At 40.1% G+C, this 18,393-nt stretch overlaps 2 protein-coding genes across 9 annotated transcripts in view; both read left to right on the top strand.

Annotated features, from left to right (window-relative positions):
• The window catches only part of nbeal2 (neurobeachin-like 2), a 239,977-nt gene extending 238,026 nt beyond the window's left edge, over nucleotides 1–1,951 (top strand). For all 5 annotated transcript variants that reach the window (XM_087986597.1, XM_087986596.1, XM_087986593.1 and 2 more), the window contains one exon: nucleotides 882–1,951. In XM_087986597.1, coding sequence (XP_087842723.1) covers nucleotides 882–989 — 108 coding nt within the window. In that variant the 3' untranslated portion in view covers nucleotides 990–1,951. The remainder of the gene's footprint in view (nucleotides 1–881) is intronic.
• An 8,251-nt stretch (nucleotides 1,952–10,202) lies between these two features.
• Nucleotides 10,203–18,393, top strand: part of kif9 (kinesin family member 9) — a 106,141-nt gene continuing 97,950 nt past the window's right edge. For 3 of the 4 annotated variants that reach the window (XM_087986587.1, XM_087986586.1, XM_043687968.2), the window contains exons 1-2: nucleotides 10,203–10,317; nucleotides 16,056–16,157. In XM_087986587.1, coding sequence (XP_087842713.1) covers nucleotides 16,062–16,157 — 96 coding nt within the window. In that variant the 5' untranslated portion in view covers nucleotides 10,203–10,317; nucleotides 16,056–16,061. The remainder of the gene's footprint in view (nucleotides 10,318–16,055; nucleotides 16,158–18,393) is intronic. The other variant, XM_087986588.1, reaches the window with a different exon arrangement.

Raw genomic sequence — 18,393 nt, 5'->3', positions numbered from 1 at the left:
TAACACAGGTGCATCAGGTAATCAGGAAGGCTACTGGAATGCTGCATATATTTTAAGGGGCTTGAAGTATAAGAGTTGGGAAATGTTATTGCAACTATATAAGGTGCTGGTGAGACCAGCAACTGTGAGCGGGGGGGGGGGGGGGGGGGGCAGCAGAGTCATTATGTATAATTAAGAGTTAGATTGATAGCAGGGGAATCAAGGGTTCTGGGGAAAGGGCAAGAAAGTGGACGTGAGGACTGTTGGATCAGCCATGATCCTGTTGAATGGTGGAGTAGGCTGAAGGAATTAAGTGGCCTACCTTCATGTATATAAAAGGGAGGCAGATAAATAGATTTAAGGTGCTGATTAGCCGTGATGGTAATTAGAAAGTGCAAGTGGCTGGAGTCATGAATGGTCACGTGGGCATGATACTTGAGGGTTGCTGTGTCCATGTGGCCACAACTCAAAAACATTCACATTCAGGAGAGAAATGGGGGCAGCATAGTGGTTAGCACTGCTGCCTCACAGCGCCAAGCGCCCAGGTTCAATTTCATCCTCTGGGGACTGTGTGGAGTTTGCACGTTTTCCACATGTCTACATGGGTTTCCTCAGGGTGCTCTGGTTTTCTCCTACAGTCCAGATATGTGCTGGGTAGGTGGATTGGTCATGCTAAAGTGCCCATAGTGTCTAGGATGTGAAGGTTGAGTGGATTAGCCATTTTAAATGTGGAGTTACAGGGATAGGTTAGAAGCCTGATCTGGGTAGGAAACTCTCTGGCGGTTGATGTGGACTCACGGGGCCAAATGGTCTGCTTCCACAGTGTAAGGATTCTATGAATGAAGAGAGAGATAGATGATTGATAACAGCACCTCTTAGTTTAATCTCTGTACTTGTTTCAGACGCGGTCAAGTCAATTCGCTAAGCGTCTGTGGAGTTCCACCAGGCGCATTTCTCAGGTGTCATCTGGAGAAACAGAGTACAACAAGACTGACACAAGCACCAAGTAGAACTCCTGTATGATTGGCCACATTCTACCAAGAATTCATCTGCTGTTACAATCTTCAAAAAACTTTTCAATCTATTTAAAACTTTTTTAAAAAATAAACACTCAGCAAAGCTGGCAGACTGGAGAAGCATAGGACTGTGCTTCTTCATCCACTTTTAATGAGCTGCTTTCACCAACCAAAGCGCCTGTTCAGATCCAAAGGATTTAAAACATTGAATGTTTACAATGAATGTGGGAGAATGATCCAATGCCTTAATACTGCAAGGACTTATAAAATAGTTTTTTTTTAAGATAATTGTCAATTTTGACAACATCCTTCTCTCTGCACAGTGTGAACCTCTGGATATATGTAGAATGTTGTGGTTATTATGAGGGTATGAAGATGTTAATAACTGAGTTTTGGAGATTTTTTGTGGGCAGGGATTTTTTTTATCATTGCTCTGAATCTTCACCTTTTCAATGTTTTTGTCACTGTTGCAACTTGGGAAAAGTTAAAGATACAAGACATATTGCTAAAGTTTAAAGTACATGTAAAGGATTGTTGTTATCTGCTAACACTTGATATCATATTAACAGCTGATGTACAATTCATCTGCTATCAGTTAGTCTTTCATATCCATTTCTGTAGCTTCTATTTCCCATAAATTCATTTACAGCACAGAGAAGGGATATTTGGCTCATTTGAATCAATGTCAGCAGTTCAGTCAGTTCCATTACCTTATCCCCATAGGTCACTTCTTTCATGTGCACTTCCACTTTCCTTTTCGAATTATTGATTATCACTATTTGTACCGCCCTTATAGGCAGCTAGTTTTAGATCATTGGCGTTGACTGTGCAAAACAAGTTCTTCCTCATATTTGCCCTACATCTCTTGTTAAAACCTTAAATCTGTGTTTCCTATTCTTTGTACCCATTAACTGATTGCACATTTTTCCTGAAAATGTGTTGCTGGAAAAGCGCAGCAGGTCAGGCAGCATCCAAGGAACAGGAGAATCGACGTTTCGGGCATAAGCCCTTCTTCCCGAAACGTCGATTCTCCTGTTCCTTGGATGCTGCCTGACCTGCTGCGCTTTTCCAGCAACACATTTTCAGCTCTGATCTCCAGCATCTGCAGCCCTCACTTTCTCCTGCACATTTTTCCTGTCTACCTTATTAAAACTTGAATTAATTACGTGCACTACTATGAAATTTTCCCTCAATCTCCTTCACTTCAAAGAGAGCAATTCCAGCAACTGTGAGCTAACCTTGTACCTAAAATCTCTTGTAGCTAAAATTTACTGAATCTGTTGATGGTGACACTGAGATCGAAGTCTTTCAAACCAGGAACACATTTAAGTACTCTTCTCCAATTTGTACAGTTGTGCATTGAAGTTTTTTTTTACCTCAAAAAGAACCAGTGAAATGATAATGTGATTATTACCAATTTACTTTTTTTTCATAAAAGTAAGATTTTTAAGATCCTACCCTTCAATTAGGAGTACCATTCCTTGGGACCACATGACAGGAGGTTGAATCTGTGTTTTTCACTTGTTTGAAATTGCTTACTGTGCACCTGTAATCTACCATTGTGTTCCATTTACACCTGAAAATTGTTATTGCCATTATCCTCTCTCTGTTAATTCTTCATAAATCACAATATCAAGTAACAAGGCCCAGACAATTTAATAATGTGTTAAAAGAGAATTAGATAAATACTTGAAGAGAAGATATTTGTGGGGAATAATTGGACTGCTGTAGCAAAGTGCTGACGGATGGGCATGAAATGGGCCAAATAGCCAATCTATTGATCAATGTGACCGTAACAATGCCTTTCCCAATCTTGTCATCTTTTGTTCTATCTGATCTCCAACTTCTCTCTGTGATATATTTTCCGATTTCATTCCTAGTTTTAATGATGACAATTCCTTTTCTTAAATCCTTCTAAACTGCAGTGCACCTTTTTCTCCCTTAGATTCAAAGATGCATGACACTGATTCCTACATTAAACCTTCCTCCAAGACTTTTGTAACATGGAAGTCTTGGTTTGCCGTTCTTCCTGAAATTTACATACTTTTGAAAACCAAGCTTGTGATTACTGAATTAATTTTTTTTTTATTTACTTGTCTTCCCTTCCACTATTCTCCATTTTATAGATAACCTGCAAGATAAACCTTAGGTTTTAACTTTCCCTTCTTATAACAGAATATTAAGTTGAATTGGAATGTAACATTTTGTCTTAATCCTCTTGAGCAATAGTGATGATGGGAGATTCAGGCAGGATTTCCTCTCCTGATCAATATAGAGCCACTTGAAGTTGAAATTAAGGCCACTTGGCATGTTAAACAATGTCCTGGCACACACTGTCTGGCACAGATGTACACAAATGGACATTTGGGTAAAAATATAGTCATGGGTTGCTGGCACAATACTACATCTATGGAAAAGAAATGGCAAGCTGATGGAAGATTTAAAAAATGAATTTTAAAATTACTAGAGCATTTTAATATTTTAAGTTTATATATTGACTTTGTTTTAAACTTGGGATGTTACCAAAATAGAAGTGGGAAACCATTACGAGATCATTAATCTGGGCAAGCTCATGTTTTAATTTTTCACAAGAATGAGCTACTCATATGGCACATTTTCATTCATTGGCCTTTCTCCCTTTCACCCTCTCCTGTGTGATTCCACAAATGTTATATGTTTAGTAATGGTATATATACTGCTGATATTTGTTTATGGCTGGGGTGACTATTTATTAAGGAAACTCACTGTATTTCTCGTCTCAGTTTGCCATAAACACAGCTCTTCAAAATTCATCAAACGTTCTATTTTTTTCTGTAAAGGATTTTTGGAACTTGTTATATTAGCTTTAAGATGTATTTTGAATATAATTGATTTTAGAAAGTAATTTTAGTCATTACTACTTTGGTTTAATAATTAGTACTGTGGGAAAATTTTTGTAAATTACTTACAGTAGTACTTAATGAACCCATAATCTTTCACGCCTCAAAGGACAAGGGAATATCACTTACAAGGTACATCACCTACAAGTTCAACCCAAATCACACATTACTCCGACTTCAACCTGTTCCTTCATTGCTACTGGATCAACATCCTGAGGTTTCCCACCTAACAGCATATTGACTGCAATGGTTCACAGGCACAGCTCAACAGAATTCCAAGGCAAAAAAAATTGGCAAAAAATGCCAACATTGTCCCAGCCTATGTTTTAGACGTTTTGAAAATAAGGCAAGTATTTCATATGTGTGTTGGGAAACAACATGTGATCTCAGCCCAACAGGAACAGACAGTGTTTCATGATTTGATGTGGGTGTTTTATTTGAATTGGATAATAGAAAAGTGTCTCTAATGAAAATCTAAGTGAATAATTTGTATAAAAATTATTCTAGAGACTCTACCTTTTCAAGCCTTGGGCGCACCATGAATTTGGGCCATATAAGCCATGGTTTCTAAATTGAAGCCAAGCAGGTAGCTTTCAGTTTGGATAGTGGTGGAGACATGAAAATTGACCTTGACAACTTTGGGTGAAGAGTGGGGCAAATCTGGGATGATTCCACCTCCTACCTTCAGTAATTGCCTTTGCCATATGCAAACATTAGGAATGAATTGAGTTCATGTTCCCTGATCCTCTGATGAGATAAGGGTACTGCTGATATCTCAGATTAAGTAGCTAACCCTCACCCTATCAGATCTCCAAACCTGCAAAGGGAAGGAACGTCCTGAATTTTCACTCTAGTCAATCTACAAGCATTACTTGTTCCAGACTTTTAAATTAAGCCAGCATTCATTTCTGATAGGTGCTTAATAAATGTTTCCTACAAGATTAACATTGCTCCCAAACTAAAACCACAATCAGATAAGTCGTCTTGCCATCCAAATTATTCATGGTTGTTAGATCCCACACAGCAAAGGCAACAATATTATATTTGGATCCACAAACGTATGTGGTGATATGCAGTTATTACTGTCCCAAATGGTGTAATAAATAACTTTCTTGCTGCAAAATGATAGGATGCAATCAAATGTTATGACATACTCATTCCAATAAGTTTCATATGCATTCTTAATTTTCCTTTCCTCCAGCTGGTGGCACTTCCCACCCACTCTGCCACTCCATGTGCAACCAACTGAGTCTCAATAGCACTCAGTTTCTAGAACATCCACTTATTGTAAGGAACTGAGAATCCTTGGTAAATTTGAGTTTTGTGAGGAAGCATCATAAAAAGATTAAGCTGCCTACTAGCAGGGTCACAGGCTCTGTCATCTCCTGATCTCAACCTAATTTGTGGCCTTTCCTCCAAACTCCTGGCAATGATTGTTAAAACTGCCCAATATGTCTGTGCAATATTTGGGTCTCTCATCAGGTGTTCATGGAGAGCAGATACTGGACCCAATAATCCTAAATTAGGAGCACTTTTGGACTTGTTTACTACTTCCATTTATGGCCCTGTTTCATTAAAAATGAATGAAGGAGAAGTGGAAAATCTGTTTTTTGTTTCCATTTAGTTATCCACTCTATATTGCCAGAATATGCACATTTGTTGTCATCTTAAAAGAAGGCAACATCAATGTCAAACTTCCTGCTAGCAGGCTGAATACTTCCTTATTTGTAAAACATTTCATGTGTATGTGGATTAATATACATTGACGTGTTGGAGAAGGCAACAAAACTTGATGTAAAAATTTGTTGACATCTGCTTGAATACTGTAATTCGTAAAAGAAATGTTGATACTTTGTGAAGAAGTCTTGAAGAGATTTTGAAAATGGAAAGTGGATATATTTTAGAGTTTGGTGTTTTGCACTATGCACATTACACTATCACAGCAACCAACATCAAGGGTTTCTATCAGCAATTTTAAAAAAAGTTAGGTAAAGTCATAAAGCCAATACAGTCACTGCTTGGATTAAAATAACAGCTGCCTTTATGTTTATTCCACTGCCTGATTGGAGAGTAGATGTTTTGATAAATACGTTTCATAGATATTGAATTTAAATTCAATGCATTTATGTGTACAGGTACATATGTTTCTTTATGTTCTGTTTGTCTGTGCGTGTGTGCATATGTGTGTAGATTGCGTTAAAGGGAAAATGCCTTAAGTGTAAAAAAAATCTGTGGCCTTTTTTTTGATCTGTTTGTCCACTTACTGCTTGTGGTGTATGTGAATTGAACTTTTGCTTTCAAAAACACTGAAAAATGGAAAATGTTTTATAAATATATCTATTTAAAAATAACATGTTTTGATTTTCTTTGTGCACACGTTGTCATCTTACGGGGATTTTAGATCACATGATCTTTGAGAAGATCATAGAATCCCTACTGTGGAAACAGACCTTTCGATTTTTCGAGTCCACACCCAATCCACCCCACCACCCACCCAGTTCCTGTAACCCTGCATTTCCCATGGCTAAGCCATCAAAGCCGCACATACCTGAACACTATGGGCAATTTTAGCATGGCCAATCCACCTAACCTGTACAGATTTGTACAGTTGCCAAAACTCACTTCTGTTTTTTCTTTTCAATTTTTTATTTTGAAGGTTTCTTTCTCCTTGATTCTTTTTCCTATTTCTGTATCCTTCTGTCTCCATTCCTTCTAGTTTTATAAATCATAGAAACATACAGGATAACACAGCATGGCTTTCTGTCAACACAGTGCTGCCTGAAGCACAATCTTAGATAAAATTATTTTCTCAGACAGAACTGGCATATTAATACAGTGGTTATGTTACTAAACTGATCATTTGAAAACCTTGGTTGTCAAAACATCAATGCAAATTCTATTGTGGTAATTTGAGAATTTAAATTCAATTATTCTAAAAAGAAATAGCGGAAGTGGAAAGCTGTTATCAGCCGTAATGACCATAAAACTCAACTGGTTTGGAGAGATTCTTAAGAGGATAAAATTTTGATAAATAAGATGCAAGACATAAAAGCTGAAGTAGGCCTTTCAGCCCATTAGGTCTGCTCTGCCATTCAAAGAGTTTTAGTACAATGTATGTATGGACATGCCCTCCCACCCATTGTATTAAACAAAATAGTGTGGGCCCAGAGCATCTCCTCATCTTTCACAAGTATTATGTTGGAAAACGAGGAGAAAGTGAGGTCTGCAGATGCTGGAGATCAAAGTTGAAACTTTATTGCTGGAACAGCACAGCAGGTCAGGCAGCATCCAGGGAACAGGAGATTCGACGTTTCGGGCACAGGAAGAAGGGCCTGTGCCCGAAACGTCGAATCTCCTGTTCCCTGGATGCTGCCTGACCTGCTGTGCTGTTCCAGCAATAAAGTTTCAACTTATGTTGGAAAACATCTCAAAACAGTTTATGAAGGTATAACAAAAAAACCATATGAACTAATCAACTGGATTATTAAATGGAAAGATGAAAACTTGACAATGAGGCAAAAATCAAAACAATGCCTACCCCTGGGTGTGGCCTAGTTCTCTACTTTATTAATATTGTTTTTCCATGTGTTGCAATCCCCATACAGGAGAAATACAAAGGAGCAATACTAATAACAAAAATCATGTTTGGCAGGCAGTCATTCAAACAACCAAGTCAACTTGCATATATGTGGTACATTTCACAACTTACGTTTGCCTTAAATGCCAAGCACTTGCAAGTGTATTGTTGTAAGAAACAGGAACTAATTTGCTCAAGATCCAAAGAAAGTGGTTAAGCAAGACATGCCGGCAGGACATTCTGTTCTTTAGGTAACAATGTAGGATATTTATATGCTGAAGAGTTTAAAAACTGGAATTTAAGATTGGCATTTCTAATGGACCTGGAATCTCAGGCATTCTATGGTGATGCATTAGATGTTCCTAAGTCTGTGGAGTAGAATTTAAAACAAATTCTGACTGATTTGAGGGTGCTTCTGTTGGTTCAAGGTTGAGAGAGCAGGTATTGCAATGGCCTTGTCTATAGGAATATGTTTACTGATATTTGGTCTGATCAGAAAATGAGACATGAAGTTGCCAGTGTTGGACGGGGTGGACAAGGTCAGAAGTCACACAACGCCAGGTTATAGGTTGTAAGTTTTCCCACTGAGCTGGTAGATTTGTTCTCCGATGTTCTGTCACCATCTGGAACAGGCTAAACAAAGACACATGAGAATTCCTAGAGACCGGGCATTCAAACAGGAACTCCATTAACAAACATAGATTTGAACCCCATTTACCAAACTCTCAAACAGAACCAGAAATGATACCTACCACAACAAACTGAGACAGATAAATAGCAAGCGGGACAGAACATCAACGCTTCACCGGAGGCTCACTGATGATATTACTTGGCATGGTGATGAAACATCTGAGAACAAATCTACCAGCTCAGCGAACAAACTTACAAATGGATCCACAACCTGAGCTACAAATCTTCACCAAAATTGCCAGGTTATAGCCCAAGACCTAAGGGGTACTGCTCTCAAAGCTTGATATTTCAAATAAATCCACAATCATCCAGGCTGACCAGATATCCTATATAAGCTAGTCCCATTTGTAAGCATTTGACCCATATCCCTCTAAACCCTCCTATTCCTATATACCTATCCAGATGCCTTTTAAACATTGTAATTTTATCAACCTCCTGCACTTCCCCTGGCGGCTCATTCCATACACGCAGCCTCCTCCACATGGAAAAAGTTGCTCCTTAGCTCCCTTTTATATCTCTCACCTCTCACCTTAAATCTATCCCCTCTTGGACTCCCCTCCCCTAGAGAAAATACCTAGCCTATTTACCTATCCATACCCCTTGTGATTTTGTAAACCTCGATATAATCACCCTTCAGCCTCCAATGCTCCAGGGAAAACAGCCCCAGCCCATTCAGTCTCTCGCTATAGCTCAAATCCTCCAACACTGGCAATATCCTTGCAAATCTTTTCTGAACCCTTTCAAGTTTCACAACATCCTTCCTACAGCAGGGAGACTAGAATTGCATGCAATACTCCAGAAGTAGCCAAATCAGTGTTGTACTGCCGCAACATGACCTCTCCACGCCTATACTGAATGCACTGACCAATAAAGGAAAGCATACCAAACACCACCTTCACTATCCTATCTGCAATTCCACTTTCAAGGAGCTATGAATCTGCGCTCTAAGGTCTCTTTGTTTACCAACACTCCCCAGGACTTTACCATTAGGTGTATAAATCCTGCCCTGATTTGCCTTTGCAAAATGCAGTACCTCAGATTTATCTAAATTAAACTCCATCTGCCACTCCTCAGACCATTGGCCCATCTGATCAAGAGCCCGTTGTACTCTGAGGTAACCTTCACCGTCCACTATACTTCCAATTTTGGTGTCATCTGCAAACTTACTAATCATATATCCTACATTCACATCCCAATCATTTATATAAGTGGGAAAAAGCAGTGGAAACGGCACTGATCCTTGTGGCACACCACTGGTCACAGGCCTCAATCTGAGAAGCAAGCCTCCCCCACCACCACCCTCTTATCAAGTTATTGAGACATGATGTTCCACACATAAAGCCATTTATCTCTAATCAGTCCATAGCTTTCCAAATGCATGTTAGACTGTAATATAGTGTCATATTTAAGTGTCACCATGGAACAAGGCTAAAAAGGTTAAGTGTGACATGTTTGTTCAAAAGGATAGTACTCAAATAGGGATTGAATAAATCATGGGAAATTCAAGATTAAGTATGACTGAATTCGGAGGACAGGTCTGAATGCAGGGGTGGGTCTGAACACGGGGGTGGGCCTGAATGCAGGGGCGGAGCTGAATGCGGGGGGCGTGGCTGAAGGCCGGCGGCGATCCTGAATGCGGGGACGTGGCTGAATACGGGAAAGGGTGGGGCTGAATGGCGAGACTGGCTGAATGCGGGGGGCATGGGTGAATGCGGGGGTGGGGCTGAATGCGCGAGGCGGGGCTGAATGCGGGGGGTGGGGCTGAATGTGGCGCCGTCTGCGAGGAGCAGGCTGGAATGTGGGGCGGGGCTGAATCGTCTCCCGTGACGACAGTCCGACGTTGGTGTTGTGCGCGTTACGTTTCCCCAGCAACAGCGGCCTTAGCAACTGCTGCGTTTATGCGCTCGTAAACAACAAAGAAAATTGAAATCAAAGCGAGTCCAATGGAATCCGCTTTAATTACAAAGCGAAGTGAGATCCGCGCTGAATCCGGAGCCGCAACTGGGTTTACTGGCAGGGGACCCTATTCTGCTTGGTCACCTTGGGAACAGTTTCCATGGTGATGGCGGCCCGGCATCTGGGAGGTGATGTCTTTGGAGCCTCCTGAAGGGGAGAGAGAGAGTGTGAGGGAGAGCGCGGGCGGAAGGGGAGAGAGAGAAAAAAAACCTCGGGGACAGTAAGTTGTCAGCATTTCATTCATTTCCAGTTTATACAGAGAGTTTGCAGTCACTCCGAGCCTCAGTATGGTCATGATTTGGAGATGCCGATGTTGAACTGGGGTGTGCACAGTTAAAAATCACACAACACCAGGTTATAATGCAACAGGTTTAATTGGAAGCACTAGCTTTCGGAGCGCATTGTACTTTGCTCAAAAACTACATAAGACATAGGAGTGGAAGTAAGGCCATTCGGCCCATCGAGTCCACTCCGCCATTTAATCATGGCTAAATCTGTCAGAGCTGGAAATGTGTTGCTGGAAAAGCGCAGCAGGTCAGGCAGCATCCAGGGAACAGGAGAATCGACGTTTCGGGCATAAGCCCTTCTTCAGGAATGCCCGAAACTTATGCCCGAAACGTCAATTCTCCTGTTCCCTGGATGCTGCCTGACCTGCTGCGCTTTTCCAGCAACACATTTCCAGCTCTGATCTCCAGCATCTGCAGACCTCACTTTCTCCTTAAATCTGTCAGACCCTGTTAACTCATTTTTTAGATTGGAATCAGTCTAAACATTTTGGCACAGACAACATCACACAGGGGGCCAACACCGTCAACATATTATCTTCCTGGCACCAATTGTTAAAGTTAACCTGAGAATGTAACTTTTAAAATAATGTTTTGTGATTTACATTTGAAAGAAGTGAAATTAACATGGTCATTGTAACAGATGAGAGACTTAACAAACAATCAAGGTATTTTTCAATGTATAATTTCAGTTACATCACACTGTAAACATTTGCTATAAATTCTGTCTTACAATTGTGTTCTCCACAACCACCTGATGAAGGAACAGCGCTCCGAAAGGTAGTGCTTCCAATTAAACCTGTTGGACTATACCCTGGTGTCGTGTGATTTTTAATTCAGTATGGGCAATACGATTTCTATCGTTCCTCATTTTCCATTTGTTGTTTGCTACAATTGGGCGGGGGGGAAAGTGGGACTTGGCTTGATCTCAATATGCCATAAAGCTATGTCTGCTGGCACCGGCCGAGTATTGAGGACCCTGGCCTTCTTGCTGAAACTTGGAGTGTTGGGCTCACTTATTTTGAGAACAACCATCCCCTAACCATCAAAACTGCCACTCTCCAGGCGAGGTGCTGAGAAGGTCTGTAGAGCCCCAATAAGGATCAAAAGCATGAAAATGAAGCAAGTTACATTGTTTAACTTTCATCCAAAAACAAACACAAAACAGCCGTTGAAGTACTTTTAAAGTGCCGCCAATGTGGTAATATAAAAAAAAATAAGCATGCAGAAGACCCACAAAAAATAAAATATGTAACCAAATAATCGTTTTTTCTCGTTACATTGATTGAGGGATATATATTAGTCACTGTACCAAACAGAGCCTCCCTGGAATGTCAGAGCATCTTTTACATCCATCTGAGTAGTTTGACAACTCAACAAGTAGCTGGATTGCATGAAATGGAGCATTCCCTCAATAGTATCCTGAAGTGTTGTTCAAAATGATGTGCCAAGTCCTAGGAATGGTCTTTGACCCAAGCCAATATCCAATATTGAGTTGAATGCAGTAGAGTCATTGAGGTGTACAGACATACACTTTGGCCCAACTTGTCCATGCCAACCAAATATCCTAACTTAATCTCTTCCCGTTTGTCAGCATTTGGCCCATATCCCTCCATATCCTACATATTCATAGACACATCCAGATGCCTTATAAATGTTGTAATTGTACCAGCTTCCATCACTTCCTCTGACAGCTCATTCTATACATGCACCACCCTCCACGTGAAAATGTTACCACTTACATCCCTTTTAAATCTTTCCCTTCTCACCTTAAGCTATGCCCTCTAGTTTTGGACTCCCACATCCTGGGACAAAAAAACCTTGTCTATTTACCCTATCCATGCTCCTCATGATTTTATAAACCTCTGTAAGGCCACCCTTCAGCCTACGTCCCAGCTTATTCAGCCTTTCCTTTTAGCTCAAACCCTCCAACCCTGGCAGCGTCCTTGTAAATCTTTTCTAAACCCTTTCAAGTTTCACCAACATCCTTCCTATGGTAGGGAGACCAGAATTGCAAAAGTGGCTTAATCTATGTCCTGTACAGCCGCGACATGACTACTAAACAAATGCTAGCATCTCAAAAAGGGGCATAATTTTTTTTAAAGTTTGAAAGAAAGCCTTGATAGAATTCCTGGCTTCAGTACTGATGTTTAGCAGGTTTAAAATTCCATTTCAGATAAAGGCTAATACCCAGTCTAAGAACCTTGGAATTGAAGGCAATTCAAATGAATATTTCCTGAACTTGGGTGGAAAAAAAAAGCTCTTATGTTTGGTCCTGATTACTGTGCAGCAAACTGGAGAGAGACCGTGTATGAATGCCAGTCCGTCTTCAATAGTTCAATGACTTACTAGTGTAGTTTAAGTTCATATATTAACATTTTCAGTGTTATTATCTCAGCACTGAGATATGTATATATGATATGAACACAGCAGAAAATAAAACTTACATCTATATAGCAACTTAGAACTCGGTAATGGAGACAGCCAAACTCTGCTTTATCCCAACAGCAAAGCCCTGATCTTAAAAATAAAAGTGATAGTGAGCCGTTCTCGCTGCATCTCCATGCCAATGACAGCCCACCTAATCAGCATCCTCATGCTGTAAGAAATGGTTCTTTTTTTGTTAAGTTTGTTTCTTGCATCCTAGTTCTGCTCAGTGCAAGACAAAAAACGTCAATATCTCATCTCCTTTTAGCAATGTTTTACTCCCTGAGGCTTCCTTGCCAGCTGAAATGAGGTTTTCTCTATCAACCATTGTTTGTTCCCTTTAATATCTTGTAAACCTTGATCAATTCAACCACAACTTCTAAAGTTTCAGGGAATATGTTCCTAATTTATGTAATATTTCCTCATAATTTAAAACAAGAATCTTTTCAGTAAAAACAAAACTCCTTTATGGTCGGTACATTGATATGAAGATGTGTCATTTGAAGTACAAAATTAAAATGTAATTGTACATATATTGGTCTCTTTGGAAAGAATTCCTTTAAAGTTAAGGAGACTGGCTGCAGCACAAAAAAAGGTTACATTTGCAAAGAACAGAAGCTGCTCAATTGAAATCAATGAGCTGACAGCACTTTCGGAGATATCACATGACTCAGTTTGTAGATAATAATTGGATTTGAACACAAGACAGTGCAAAATAAACTGTCCCAGGAGCAACAGCATTTGTGAGTTAAAAATATGGAAGATTTCATCATCATAAATGAAGGATTCCTAAAGAAGACTTTGAAATCTACTGTACATCACTGTCTGCAGTAAAGCAGATTCAGGCAGCATCAGGAGGTGGAGAAGTTGATGTTTCAGGTGTAACCCTTCTTCAGAAATAGAGGTAATGGGGGAGCTGAAAATAAAGGCGGAGGAAGGGTTATGGGTGGGGAGAGGGGTGCAGTGGTGAGATAGTGATAAGTGAATACAGGAGATACAACCTGTTGGTCAATAAGAGGAATGAATATGGTTGGTAGCTGGAGGGAAGGGTCAGTTGGAGGGATGGAAGAGAGGAGGTGGGCTGGAAAGGAAGTCGGGGATGGGTGGATAGGTTATTTGAATTTGGAGGATTCAATGTTGAGTCCTCTGGGCTGTAGGCTGCCCAGGCGGAAGATGAGGTATTATTCCTCCAATTTGTGGTCTGATTCACTGTGGCAATGGAGGAGACTGAGGATAGACATGGCAGAGAGAGACCAACCGCAAACTAAGGGCATGTTTCGCCTGTCTTCTCCCATCTATTCCATCAACCGACCCTTCTCTCCAGCTATTAGCCGGATTAATTCCTCCCATCAATCAGCCAGGTTGTACCCACCACCTGTATTCACCTCTCACTACCTTACCATTCCACTCCTCTCCCCACTCTTAACCTCCACCCCTCCCCACCTTATCTGCAGCTCCCCCTACCACCTCCATTCCTGAAGAAGGGTTATACCCGAAACGTGGACTTCTCCACCTCCTGATGCCGCCTGACTTACTGTGTTCTTCCAGTCTCCTGCTTGTCTACTTTGCTGTCCAGCATCTGCAGTTTTTTATATCTAAGTAAAGTAGATTCAGTCAGCCTTAGCTGGTTCAGGAAGACATTCCAGTACCAAACACTTTAATACTTTTCTCCCAGACCTGAGGTTGTGTATGTGTAATTTGCAAGAAAAACAGTTGTATATATTTCTGCAGTTCTAATCATTTGTTAATAATCTTTAAATCTATATTTGAGTAGGCCTGGTTTCCAATAAATTAGTTCTTTGTTTGTTCCTTAAGAAAATTTATTCCCTTGTTTCTTGTACTGAACTGCAATTGGCAATATTCCTTCATTTTTAAATTCCAACTTTATTTTGACCAGTACAGGAGTGGGACGAGGAAAGGGATCAGTTCACCCTTCCTAACTTGACTTAACAATCTCCTTGAATGGTGTGGCACCCAGATTTTCTTACTAGACTGTAGGTATGGATGTAGCTTTGCTCGCTGGGCTGGAAGGTTCATTTTCAGACGATATGTCACCATATTAGTGGCTACGGTTTCTGGACATGGTTTGTCTGCTTGTTTAGGTTTGTTAAGAAATCGACAGACCGTGTTCAATCTCAGCATCAAACCCAAACAAGTAGACAAAACACGTCCATAAACCCTAGCCACCCTCCCCTACATCAAAGACACCTTGGAAATGACTGCCAGATTACTCAAACCCCTTGGCATCATGGTAGCCCACAAACCCACCAACACACTAAAATTGCAGCGAATGAATTTGAAAGACCCTATACAGACAACAAGCAAAACTAATGTCATTTACAAAATACCGTTCAAGAACTGTAACAAACACTACATTGGACAAACAGGCAGAAAACTAGCCACCAGGATACATGAACATCAACTAGCCACAAAACGACATGACCCTCTCTCACTAGTGTAGTTACATACAGATGAGGAAGGACACCACTTCGATTGCGGCAACACATCCATCCTAGGACAAGCCAAACAGAGACACGCACAAGAATTCCTAGAAGCATGGCATTCCAATCAGAACTCTATCATTGACTTGGACCCCATTTACCACCCCCTGAGAAAAAGAACAGAAAATGACATCACCATAGGAAATAGCATCACCACAGGAAATGACATCACCAACCCAAAGAAATGCAAACATATAAAAAGAAAGCAGGAATCATCAGCAGTGCTTCGTCAGGAGGCTCATTGAAGATGTTACCTTATATGGTGATGAAACGTCTGAAAATGCACCTTCCAGCTTAGTGAGCAAACCTATATCCAGACCCTCAACCTTAGCTACAAATCTTCTCAAAACTCGCAGACTCTAGGTATGGTCTCATCATAGTTGTATTATAGTTCATTAGATATATAGGCCAGAAAACAATTAGCTTTTTAAAATATTCTCCATACCCACTTATGAAATTTCAATTATCCCTCTTTACTTCCACTATTTTAAACTTTCCTTCATTTAGTAAATACTCTATTTTAACCTTTTTAGATCAAAAGTGGATGATTTCACATTTATATTGAAATCCATTTGGCACAGTTTTGCTAATTCAATTAATCTACGAGTATCTTTTATACTTTTAGGCATTCATCTACCCTGCTTAAAGTTCCACTCACTATTTGGATTACTTTTGATATGAATTCCTATGTAAAAAAGAGGATCGTTTGACATTTTATGGTCTAACTATTCTTCATTGCACTTTAGTTGAAGATGAGCAGCAAAAGCAGTGGTGTGAAGGTGTTCGCCAGAGTCAGAACAACAACTAATTTTGCATCAGATATGATTGAGTTTTTACCTGATAATCAGGTAAGGAAGACCATTACAGAGGATTCTTATGTATGTTTTATTTACATTGAGAAATCACAATGAAGAGTTCAGGCCTTTGGAGTAGCTAACAACTCCTAATGGAAGGTGAACATCATGTCACCATATCATCACTCACTCTCCCCTGGTCAATTAGCTGTCAAAAATATCCAGATTCATTTTCAGTCTTAGGAGAATTAACTAACTACTGTGGCATGACAACTGTAATAGCCTGTATTAAACCAATAAGCAGTAATTTTATTGTTCATGTGTCTTTGTGCTTCGTGTCTACTGTCCAAAGACTCATTCCACTGGGTTTATTCACTGAAGAACTAATTAAATACAGAGTCAAGGTACTGATTAAGTATTCCTTATGTGGTATATTAACATCCTCTGTTACTGACAACAGGTATACGCTATAATTAAAACATTAGGATTGCAACGTGTCTTTTAATAACAAATAGAAGGATTATTTTTAGGAACACAGAAACTGGAAGATAAGAAAAGGTCCACTATTTCACTACTACCATCATGGTAATCTCCTGATACAAAAATAATACATTTCTTGATTAAATCAGTTCAACCTTCTGTAGATGCAGATGTGAGGTAAGAAAGCTAGAATTAGTGCCAAGCTTTGGAAACCATTGCTATGAAATTTCCTTCTGTAGCACAAATGCTGTGTTGTTGCTCTCTTTCTTCCTTTTTTTTGTTTTAGTTAGGCAGGTGACGGTTCTTGAATATATGAAACCAAGAAGTCAGGAGGGAAACTTTGGTGATAGCAAAGGAAGAGATCTGTGGTCCCACCATCAGCAGCCTGATGATCATCATGAATGTTCTTCACGATGCCAGATGCCACAAGCTTCACAACCATGCTAGCTTCACAATGCAAAGAACCATCTCTTTATAGGCCTTATAAGATGCAGGCAATCTTGGCTTCTGATTATTCAACCCTAACTTCTTTTATTGTATGCAATCTTGATTTAGTATGAGAGCTGGCTGAAGTCAGTAACTGTGGTGTACTGTGTTTGATTGACAAGAGGAGAAATTTCTTCACCTAGAGATTGGAATTCTGTATCACAGAATGTGGTTGAGGCCAAAGCGTTGAACATTCTCAAGAAGTAGTTAGATATAATTCTTGAGACTAAAAGAGATCAAAAGGTATAGGGAGAAAGTGGGAACAACATACTGAGTTGAATGATCAGCCACGTTCATATTGAATGATAGAGCAGGCTTGCAGCGCCGAATAGCTGACTCCTATTCCTATTTTCAATGCTTCTATAAGTGGTTAGATGTTTCAACCTTGTATTCTATACATTGCTACTGGCCACATACCCACCAACCACCTCTTTGACCGCCCACTTACGTCTAACTCAAGTACAACACAACACTATCGTTGATATCCTATCGTGATCTTGCAGAACAAATGGCACACAATAGAAGATAGCATTGCAATATTAGCAATGGCTGAAAATGTGTTGCTGGAAAAGCGCAGCAGGTCAGGCAGCATCCAAGGAACAGGAGAATCAACGTTTCGGGCATGAGCCCTGAAGAATGGCTCATGCCCGAAACGTTGATTCTCCTGTTCCTTGGATGCTGCCTGACCTGCTGCGCTTTTCCAGCAACACATTTTCAGCTCTGATCTCCAGCATCTGCAGTTCTCACTTTCTCCTTGAATATTAGCAATGGACCAGGATGCCTGCATTGGAGGTATACTGGATAAGAGGTATCATGTGAAGATATATTCTCTGATTACCCAAGTGAGCTCATTAGACTTCTTTGTTGCACCGCTGCCAGACCCTCAGGGCTAGAATGTAGTTACCTTCTTGGTCATCTCTTCCCCATTCCCCTCTTAGCATGGTCCTTGTCCTTCAATAGAATCAAATACAATAGCGAGAGTTCATGGATTCACCTCAAAGTTGGATAGGATTATGACTGCTCAATTCTCTCACTATTAATGTCCTGGAGCTTGCCACTGACTAGAAACTAAACTGAGCAAATCATACTAAAGCAAATGTTTTATTGACCTGCACCTTTGGGACCAGGGTGTACTAAACACATCACCATTGTACTTTATTTATTGCTTAAATCACTTAAATAATAATGAAACTTTGCATTAAATAAAACTTACCAACAGAAAGCCTTCTCACTCACACTATCAACTGACTACTTGGACATCACAGATGTAAATTTCTGGAATTTGAGGTATATAATTTTTGCCGGTTTATCCAGAGTGCCTATT

The sequence above is a fragment of the Chiloscyllium plagiosum genome, unplaced genomic scaffold (genome assembly GCF_037043375.1).
Source record: "Chiloscyllium plagiosum isolate Xiang-an unplaced genomic scaffold, Cpla_swu_hap1 HiC_scaffold_4, whole genome shotgun sequence".
Taxonomy (NCBI): domain Eukaryota; kingdom Metazoa; phylum Chordata; class Chondrichthyes; order Orectolobiformes; family Hemiscylliidae; genus Chiloscyllium; species Chiloscyllium plagiosum.
This window is presented reverse-complemented; position numbering and strand designations above follow the sequence as displayed.